Source organism: Chelon labrosus (assembly GCF_963514085.1).
Source record: "Chelon labrosus genome assembly, chromosome: 3".
NCBI lineage: Eukaryota > Metazoa > Chordata > Actinopteri > Mugiliformes > Mugilidae > Chelon > Chelon labrosus.
In genome coordinates, this window is record NC_140339.1 from 3,223,681 (window position 1) to 3,234,473 (window position 10,793).

A 10,793-nucleotide genomic window follows, 5' to 3' on the forward strand; every position below is an offset into this window, starting at 1 on the left:
AGGAGTGTCATTGCTATGGGGTGGGGGTGCCTGGTCTGGTCTAGGTGGGTGCTACATGTCTAAGTAACATCCACACCAATGAATGCCAGGTCCAGAAGTTTCCCAGCAGAACATTGAACTGACACAAGATGGTCAATGTTATTCACTTCTCCTGTCAGTGGTCATAATGTTCTGCCTGACCAGTGTATACTTGTAAGCCAATGGTGCACCTGCAAGGTGGGCTTGGTCATGCGGCATCGGGCCAGCCAATCACATACATACATCCACATAGATGTTAATGTTGTGTAACTGGTGCAAATAAAGTAAAATAAAGTACCTTGTGCTTCCATCCAATCACTTCCCTGCCTCGTGCAGCCCTGCAGAATGGTCGCTCCCAGTTTGTGATCAACGGTAACTGGAAGATCAGCGTTCCAGGCGAGTATAACGTGGCCGGGACCAAACTGCTGTACCGGCGCTCTGCAGACACCTGGGAGAGCTTCGAGGTCCCGGGACCTACCAAGGAAGACCTCCATCTGATGGTAAGAGTCCCCAAAGATACCGAAACATCTGCATTTGTGATCAGTTTGAACCTTTTCACCCATGCATAGCACAGGAGAGGACTGTAGGAACCTGTAATTATTTTCTGACAGCGATTTGTTGACAGGATGTTGGAATCATCTACTATCTGCTCGTAATTTAAAAAAAAATAAAATAAACTTTTCCCAGGAGCTAAAGTTCTGCTAACGTGAAACAGCTTTTGCTAATTTTGGCTTCATCATAAACCCATCATAAAGTTTAATTGTTTGTACGTGAGGTACGTATATTATATAGTATATTAAAACCATGCTGACTTAATTGAGGCCCTGCTAGAATTGAAGGTTTTCTGCTTTTTGTTACCATTGAGAGAAACACCAGGTTCAAATAAATAACTGATTGCTTTCATTTAGGATCTTTACCAGTATTCCACAAACAGACCTGAATCTGCAGAGAAACAGCTGCTAACTATTGCAGCGCTGCAAGAACACGAGTCTCTGATTTGTGAAACAATGCTTCCCTTTAGGCAAGACTGTTTCTTTCCTGATGCCTTCTGCATAATGGGCATAAATATATAACCATCGTGATGACTTCCCGGGGGGGTTGTAGTTATTTCTTAGCCCATAATCTAATCCTAATGAAAATGCTCAGGCCTGGGGTTATCCACAATCTTGGGAGAACTTTATAATGGTCTTATATTTTTAAATAAGCAAGTCATGTTGGTTTAATTAAGATGGCTCTCCTTTATGTGAACCTGGTCAATCCCTTTGTTTTATTTAGTTACTGCTACTTTAACCCTTTGGATTATAAGAGCACAAGGACAAATTAAACATGATGGACGCCAGGACCAATCCTGGACAAACTGTGAAAAAACAAACCAGTATTTCATAAAGCAAACTAGAAGGTATGTTGCTAACTACAAGATGGGAATGTCCAAAGCATCTAGTATTTAACCGGTCAGCTTCATGTTAATTTCATCTGATTTTTGTCCAAACAGTTCAAGTTTTCTGTTGCAGAAAACAGTCAAATTAATTTATTTTCTACAGGGGTGGCACAGTGGTGTGGTGGTTAGCTCTGATGCCTCACAACCCAGAAGGTTCTGGGTTCTAATCCTGGGGCCGACTGGGGCCTTTCTGTGTGGAGTTTGCATGTTCTCCCTGTCTTCCTCCCACCGTCCAAAGTCATGCTTGTTAGGATCGTTAGTGATTCTAATTGGGCTAAGGCTAGTGTGAAGCATCTTGAGACGGTTTTTATTGTGTTATTGACGCTTTATAAATAGATCAAATTCTATTTTATTTTATTGAATTTAGTGAGAGGCTAAAAACTGTTGTTTGTTGGAGGTCTGCCTCTTCAACTAGGCCAAAGATGAAGCAGCAGACTCTCATTTACACTCCTGTACAAATGTCCCTGCAACCCCAACAACTCTTCTTTATATTTTGCATTACACTGGTACCAGGAATCACATTCTCCCACTTTAACTTTCATTCATAGCATAATGAGGTGAGAAGATGCTTCAAATAGCCCCTGGAATATCAAATGACCAGACGTTAAAGGTTTGGATCAGGACCAAATAAAACCACTTGGGTTATCTCTACAATCAGTTATAGAAACACTGGTATGTGTCAATGTTGAAAACAGAAAAGACCCACGTGGATGGTTTTTATTTTGTTCTTGTGTTCAGGTTCTGGCGACAGACCGAAACCCAGGGATCGAGTACGAGTACTGGCTGCCACCAGACCAGTACGACCTCTACCACGGGCTGAGGAGCCCGCTGCGTCAGCCTCACCACACTGCCAGCTACCTCCCCTGGGAACAACCCACCACTTCAACTACAACCACCACCACCACCACCACTACCCGGTCTCCCCCCAGCACCACCCGACCGCTCTGGTGTAAGACCTGCCTCCAGCTTCATTTAATCACCCTTAAGAAGATCCATAGATGAAAGCAGGAGTTTTATAAGAAGTTAATCAATTATAACCATGTCAGTCAAGTCTCCATTGATGTTTGGAAGAAGCCTCCGGCTGTGTTAAAGCAGAGATGAGTGGTGCATCAAACACAACCATGTCATTCGCTTCAATGAGGCCACTGTGCTCTGTGCTCCCTCAGGCTTCTGGAAGAAAAAAGTTGTACTTGGCTTAACTTTTGCTGCAATACAAACTAGTGTCATCTGACAACACACTTACACACATCACTTGGTCTCCTTCCAGAGTTGTAAAACCCTGCTGTGTTATAAACCACAGCGTAGCGTAATGATGTTTTCAAAGCCTCCAAACAGGAACAATTACTTAAACCAGAGCTCACAGATTATTTTATCATCAGTACCTGAAGCGGTGCACCTCTGCTGTCTTTAAGCTGCTCTATTTACAGTCTGCCAAATTCACAGCGAGCAGTTTCCATTTCATTTGCCAAAACCGTTGAACCTGAAGAGGCCCGTCCCTTAAAGTAGAATTCAAGTTTCAAACAATGTCCGAGGCCTTACTCTACTGCTTTTAAGCTTTTATACAATAAGGGATGCAAGTATAGTAGTAATGAAGACTTGCTTAAAAAAATACTGCTTCGATATGAGAAGTCGTCGAACTGGAAACAGGACGTGACCGATTAAATGAGCTGCCAGCTTTGCCACATCAGTTGTGTTTGAAAGAGAATAAAACACCTCTGCAGATTAGAGAAGATTCAGTAGAGCCAATAAAAGTATAAACATATAAATAAACTCAAAGTCCATTACTTTTACCATTACCAAGAGCTTTTTATTGTATCTAAAGATCCAGGTGCTCAGTCGTCATGAAGCTGTGGAGGTTTCTGGGAATTTAAAGGACGTCCATATGATATTGTTGTAGTGTTTATTACGGTCTGTCGTGACAAAGCGTCTGGACCATTTATGGCCAGAAACCCTCTAGGACTGATATGCGGTTTCGATTTCTGCATCAAATTGACATAGCCTGACGTGCACCTCCTCAGAAATTTAGCTCCACGCTATGGCGATGCAGACTGTGATTGGCGCGCTTGATAGTAGCGTGTTTCCACTTTAGTATCTCCGGCTGCTTCTCCATCTCCCCAAATTTTGAATTGATTGTTTTTGATCAATAAGGATGGAACACATGGAGGAAAGGTTAACTGAGGAGGTTCAGAGATACAAACATTTGTACGACTCGTCTTCGGTGAAATTTGGGCAAGTTGCCATTGTTTTTTGTGAAGTGAAGCAGGAAGTAGAATAAAAATTAACCCGACTGGCAAAAAATCCACAGGGCCAACTAGCGTTTGGGTGACGTTGTTACAGAGTGAGCCAGACTGACGTGCGCATAAGTATAAATGACTCGAACCGGCGTAGGCTACGTACGTACAGTAGGTTACGATGTCCCGCAGTACTGTAAAAGAGACTTAAGACACAACTAACTGTGGAAAAAGAAGATTAATCTGATCAAACTAACTTCAGGTGAGGACTCATTTATGAACTTGCCCCATGACATGATTTTAGTCTATGATTCTAGACTCCTGTCAGCTGTTTAGGAGTCTGATGGCAGTGGGGATCAAGGACTCTTCGGTCCTGAGGTCCAACATTTCACACTCCTGTACCTCCGGCCTGAGGGTAGGAGTGTGAACAGTCCATGTTGGGGGTGGGTGGGGTCCTTAGTGATGGAGGCAGTTTCTCTGTGGACTCTATGCTGGTAGATGCTCTGCAGAGAGGTTCAGTGGAGTCCTGGTGGTCCTCTCAGCAGCTCTGAATGATGCAGCTGTAGAAGTTGCTGAGGATCTTAGGCGACATGCCGAACTTCCTCAGCCTCCTCAGGGAGAGCGCAGCCGCTGCTGAGCCTTTTTTGACCAGCGGTGTGGTGTTCAGTGAAAAACTATGCCACAGTTTGTTTTAAAAGAAATAAGTCACTTCAGGTAATGACTGAGCCATTCGCTGCTGCTGTGCAATGTTAAATGATGCATAAAGAAGCTGCACATGTGAGGTGACCTGACTTTAACACTGAGACCACACAGACCTGACAAGAGCTCCAATCAGGCACCGTTAGTGAAAACGCTTGTGGTGCGTGTCGTACAGTGGGTTGAAAAAAAAAAAAAGAAAGATCCATCTTCAGGTCACGTTTCGTTTCAAATAGTTTATCTGCATGCTGACCTGGTTCCTGCTGCTGAGGAATGCAGCTGGTTTGTGTCTGGTGATAAACCTGCAGTACACATGTGCCTGAGTGTCTCCCTTGAACACTCGCCTTCGCATGAGGATCTGCACACGGCCCCAGGACTTATGCCTTGTGTCAGACTCCATCCAGTGGTGTAGTAAATCTGAGTAGCCTCTCTGGAGACATTTAGCTGTGAATGGATTTCTTGCTAAAATTGCCAGTAAGGTGTTTGTCAGGTTACAGTGTGGACTTTAAGGCCATGCTCGTTGGAGCAGAACACAGTGAGGTGACACAAGTAACTGTATGCACTGTGTCTTTTCACCATGCAAAATTCAATGTTTTCACACCACAGTGAAATTTTAAAATCTTTGTAACTGCTCAATTTAAGTGTAAAATGGTAAAAATATTTTTTTTAAAAATCTATTTTGTGTCTACTAGTTTTGAGGCCTGTGAAGCCACCAAGGCAATCTCCTCACCACGGCCGCCACCAGCCCATCCTGCCTCGTCTGGAGCGGGAGGAGAACCACAGGAACCTCCTCCCTCAGCCCTCACCTGGAAGTACGTTCAACGCCTCCCCATCCCGACAAGCTAAACCCAACTAACCACGATCCAATGAACCATAGAGATGGTGCAGAAATTGCATGCTTTGTTGTTGAAAGATCAATATCTAGATGTCTCCGGATGCCTAACCTAGTATAAAAACTTCACAGAAAACTTCACAGAAATATACATTGCAGTGTGTTATGTTTTTGGCCATTTAGTCAAAGCATAGACCCAAATTTATAAAGATCTTCAGTTGCAAGAATCACTTGCAACAGATGATCTGAATTACAAAAACTCTAATCCCCTAGACTGTGGCACATTGTTCAAGATACCAATGAAAATTGAATTAGTGCTTATTAAGACATGATCACACCAAATATGGATTAACAGTTTTTTATTTAATCCTCTTGAAGGAAACATCCAAACTTCGCTATTTGTGCCAAAAACCTTACGCGTTATCATGTGCTGCCATTTGTATCCCACATTTTTGACCATTTATTATTTTTTGAAACATAAAGTCCCATTCTTCAGCCGAGGCCTCTGTTAATGAGATACTAATGTAATATCATGTGGATGCATCTGCTCGGTTCATCCTTCAGGGCACTGTGGGAAATGCCAGCGAGTCAAAGGTCGACGGGAGCGCCAGAGACAGTACTGTCAGAAGGATTTTGGTAAGACAGAACTTTGCTGTCTGGTGGAAGCATGTGACACAAGAATACTGACTTATTAAAATATCTTTGCTTCCTGTTAGTTTTCCGGGCCAGAGTCCTCGGGAAGCTGTACAGAGGCGAGGAGACCCGGTACGACGTCCAGATGGTCCACACCTACCGGAACCGCTTCCGCCTGGAGCACAGAGAGTTCCTGTGGGTCCCTAACGTCTGCGACTGCCCCCACCTGGACGTGGGGAAGCAGTATATCTTCATGGTGCGTCGTCACATTAACTACGAGCACACGCTGAACCGCATCCTGCTGGAGGAGGACAGCTACGTGGTGCCTTACAGACCCAGAGAGGACGAGCTGCTGCGACCGCTCGAAAGGCTCTGCAGCAACCGAGGACCCAAAGAGCCGGCAGAGCTGAGGGGACGAGAGTAAGAGACACAGAGCGATGCTCACACTGAAGCCTCATTCATTTATAACGTCTCACATCAGACTCCTTCTGATCCAGACAATGTCCTGATGAATTCAAGGATGGCATCTCTGCAGGAAGACGATGCTTGTTTGAAACACATTTAGAAACCAAAAAAAGAAAAGACATTTATTTAAAAGCCTGACCAGCTTACTGTACCATATAGAGCACTTTAGGTGGACGCTTGTGTCCACCTTTAAACACAAACCAAAGAGAAGAACATGGACTGAAACAGCCTTTTTGTTATTGTTGTTTTTCCACAGCTGTTTTTTTTTTTTTTTTTTTGTATTTTTGAGTGTTAAGGTAAAAAAAAAATCCACCTAAACTTTTTCATATACGGATACACTGCCCAAAAACATCTGACTTTATAAACCAGAAGATACTTCTAACAACGCTGTAGGTTTATTACAGCAGCAATCATTTGTGCTATCTAAGATACCAACAGTAAAAGATGGGTTTCCTTGTTAGTCCGGCCAACTACGATGCAGTTTGTAGCCAGTGATTACATTATACATACGTACGGCCAATTTTAGAATCACCAATGAACCTAACCAGCATGTCCTTGGACGGTGGGAGGAAGCTAGAGAACCTGGAGAGAACCCACGCAGACACAGGGAGAACATGCAAACTCCAGTCAGCCCATGATGGATTAGAACCCAGAACCTTCTTGCCGTGCCGCCCTAGATCTATATGCATGGACGGCAATTTGATCTGATTTGACAAACCAAAATAATGACCCCGAAACAATTAATGCTAATGGATGCAACACAATATAGCATGGCATCAGTTCTTATCAGAACATAAGTCTGGTTCCACTCCATTTAGGTTTTATTATGGGGCGTCTTTCAAAAAAAAGACCTCTGCATCAGCTGGATAGTCCTCCAACCAATCAGAGCCCTTTAATTGTAAACTAATTCAACTCCACAGCACTCAGATGACGTGTATGGCTTCTCTTCTGTCCATCACTACGTACAGTCCCGCCCAAATGATTTGATTGGCCTGGCAGATCTTGGCAAAAGCATAATCAGTTTCCAATGGAGAGACTCCAGACCAGCGTCCACCACAAAAAATTTGTTTGAAGTTCTTCTTGGCTTCCAGGCTAATAAAATCTTAACTCTTAACTTTAATCTTAACTTAATATGTTTTTACATGGCCCAAAATATTAGCCCATATAAAACTGGGTGTTTCTGCTGCTGCAGAACAACCAGTCTGCAGGAAATATACCAGAAGATGGAAGAGTCTTCTGCCAACTTTATCTCCAACTCTGAACTGATAGAGTATTAGAAGACGGACCAAGATGTCTCCACGTCTCCAACGTCTCTGTCCACATGGATTCTATCGTGTTTTTCTACCTCCATGTTTCTGTCCCTCCTGGAAACTCCTCACCTGATGTTTACCCCACATGGAGCAGACATGCTTAGAGAGAATGGATTTATTCCAAGAACCAGAGAGAAACCAGCAACATCAAGGGTTTACATGGTAATTAAAGGTTAAACCACCACCTCTACACCTGATTATTGAAACCTCCTTCTGATCAGATCAGTCTGTTCTGACTGAGCTCTTTACATGAGACATTTTTTATTCTGACTATAATTGGTTCATGTTAATGCAACATAGAAAACTACAGCTGGAGAATATTATCCAAATAATAACAAACTATTCTAACTTCAGCTCTTAAGTCTAAATCTGCTGAGTGCACATTTCCTCTAATTGGGTTCCTGAAATGCATCTTGGGAAATGTGCAAAAGCAGCTCTTAATATTGAATAAGCAGATTTGGTTCAGAAAGTGGATTTTTCTTTTGTCTTTAGCCCCTGTATCTAACAGCGTATTGTTTCACGATGTATTTATGTATAAGATAAAATAATAATAATTATAATAATAAGCTTAAATCATAACACATTACTTGTGTGTCGCTTGTGTAATGTATTTCACTGCTCATTTGTGGTATTCATTGTTATTTTTTAATAGTGTGCGTTGAATCAGGTCTTCTCTCGGATACTTCGCTGAGAAAGAGATTGTTGGAAATATACAGTATTTTATTGTGTGGCACTGATTAGCTGCAGATATATTATTAAGCGTTAATTTGACTATAATTGTTTTGAGAAAGTTTTCAGTCTGTTAAATGTTCAGTTAAACTTTGTGCCTTGTGTTATGGAATATCATATCCTCTCTAAAACCTCATATACGACGTGCCAAAAATGTTTCTGCCATGTAGCGTATGAATAATAATGACCCAGTCTTCATTGTAAAGTTATTGAATCTTATGAAAAATGTTAATAAGTGGCATCTTCATGTGATTCTGTGAACAAACCAGACGTGACAACAGGAACAATTGTAAGAAAACAATGTATTTACAAAAAAATATAAAGAAAGAAAGACAAAGAAAGTTTTACATCTACCACAAAGGAAAAACTACATTAAACTGCAGATAATATACACCAATCAGGCATAACATTATGACCATCTTCCTAATATTGTGTAGGTCTCCCTTGTGGTGCCTCATCAGAGAATGGACATGGGCCTTCTGAGGGTGTCCTGTGGTTTCTGGCTACAGGATGTTGTTAGTGGGGGGGCCTTTGAGGGGAGGGACCTCTGTGGATCATCCCACAGATACTTGATCAGTTTGGGACCTAGTGAATTTGGAGGCCAGGTCAACACCTTGTGCTGTTCTTCATGTTTTTCCTTTTAGTTGTTCCTAAAGTGTTTTTGTGTGTGTGCCTGTGTCAGGCTGCATCCTGCTGGGGATGGCTGCTGCCATCAAGGCGTGTCATTGCTATGGGGTGGGGGTGCCTGGTCTGGTCTAGGTGGGTGCTACATGTCTAAGTAACATCCACACCAATGAATGCCAGGTCCAGAAGTTTCCCAGCAGAACACTGAACTGTCACAAGATGGTTTAAATGTTATTCACTTCTCCTGTCAGTGGTCATAATGTTGTGGCTGATTGGTGTAGCTGTACTCATGTGTTTTACCGAGCCGGACTACTGCTCATTAACTGTATGAACGTCATCACAGACAGTCGACTCTGAGACAGGAAGCTTCTATCCCACCTGAAACAGTTTTAGTACTTTTTTTTTTTAAGCACTCCTGGTTTCATTTCATTTTTTTTTTTTTTATAATTGAACAACAATTGCAAAACAAAATGTAAACACATATTCATTCTATCTGGACATTAGCGATCAGTATAGAAGTGAATGATGCACTGTAAAGCAACACAATGGTAGCATGCATTTTTTTTTAAAAAACAAAAAAGTAAAATGCGGCATTTTAACGCTTCTCGCGTGTTGACCTTTGACGAGGTCACACGTTTCTGTTTAGCTGCCTCTTATTCTAGTAAACCTCGAGTTAAATTTATGAATGAATCTCACAATGCAGAGATGATTTTTTTGTTTGTTTGTTTTGTTTTGTTCTTGAGATCTCAAACACTTCAGGTTTAATTTAAACACATGAACAAATCTTTCTTTGGCTTCGGGTCGGAAAATAAAAAGAATCGTGAGCTGCTTAAACAGGAAGTGAGAGTTCATGAATGAATTTGTGCATTTTCTGGTTTGTTAGCTGTTGTTACGGTTATTAGTTTGGAGAAATTCGCAGTAGTACATAGAAAACTTCTCATTAGATGTTCAAGCAACGGTTTGACATTTTGGAAAGTTGTGGACAAAGAGTTCATCGAGAAGATCAACACCACTGTTGTGCATTAACTACAACCGGGAGTATATTAGCTTTAGCTTAGCATAAAGACCGGAAAAGGTAGCGTAACTGTGTCCAAAGCTAAAGCTCTGTGATGAAATTAGATTTGTACAAAAGGAAATTTTAAAACAAAAAGTTGTGTTTTATTTACGGAGATATGTACAAAGCGTATTGGACCGGACGAAGTGCCACAATACGAGTCAATCTTTCAAGGTTTGTACTACAACATATTTGCAAAGTAGATTGAAATCTTAAGTATTTAGGTTGTTTTAGGTTATAAGAATAAAAAGACAGACTGGGCATGTTTTTAAAAAAAAAAGACTTAAACGTGTCTGTGGTGTTCAGACGGTTCAGACTAAACCAGAATGAACATCTTCTGCCAAGAAGGAAAAACATGGTTGGGCACCGCCGGCAGAGAGGCCGTACAGTCTGATTATAATTTCTGATCTGAAACAGACAAATGTGTCAGTATCTTATGTCTGCACCTGCACTCCGCCGCCTGTTTGGAGCTTCTGAAAGATTTGCTCATGCTCAACAACCTTTGATTGTTTGTGTACGGTCAGAGGACTAACAAGGCTCTCTGATTCAGGGCAGATTCTTCAGTTTGAAGAAAGTTTTTAATGTTTAGGACGTGTGCCTCTGTAGCAATATTACAGAAAAATATCTAGAATATTTCCTCCTGTTATAATATTAAAAGCCTAAATAAAAAAATACTACTAAAATCAAACAGTAAAACTTTATAAATGTATCCGTCTTTACAGCTTCTTACCGAGTGAGAGTTCACTCCTTCTGATCCCTTTGG

At 41.7% G+C, this 10,793-nt stretch overlaps 1 protein-coding gene across 1 annotated transcript in view; it reads left to right on the top strand.

Moving 5' to 3' along the window:
- adamtsl5 (ADAMTS like 5) overlaps positions 1-6,651 on the top strand; it is a 38,095-nt gene extending 31,444 nt beyond the window's left edge. The window contains exons 9-13 of the mRNA XM_084541156.1: positions 355-518; positions 2,195-2,405; positions 5,076-5,195; positions 5,780-5,851; positions 5,932-6,651. Coding sequence (XP_084397282.1) covers positions 355-518; positions 2,195-2,405; positions 5,076-5,195; positions 5,780-5,851; positions 5,932-6,272 — 908 coding nt within the window. The 3' untranslated portion in view covers positions 6,273-6,651. The remainder of the gene's footprint in view (positions 1-354; positions 519-2,194; positions 2,406-5,075; positions 5,196-5,779; positions 5,852-5,931) is intronic.
- The last annotated feature ends 4,142 nt before the right edge of the window (positions 6,652-10,793 follow it).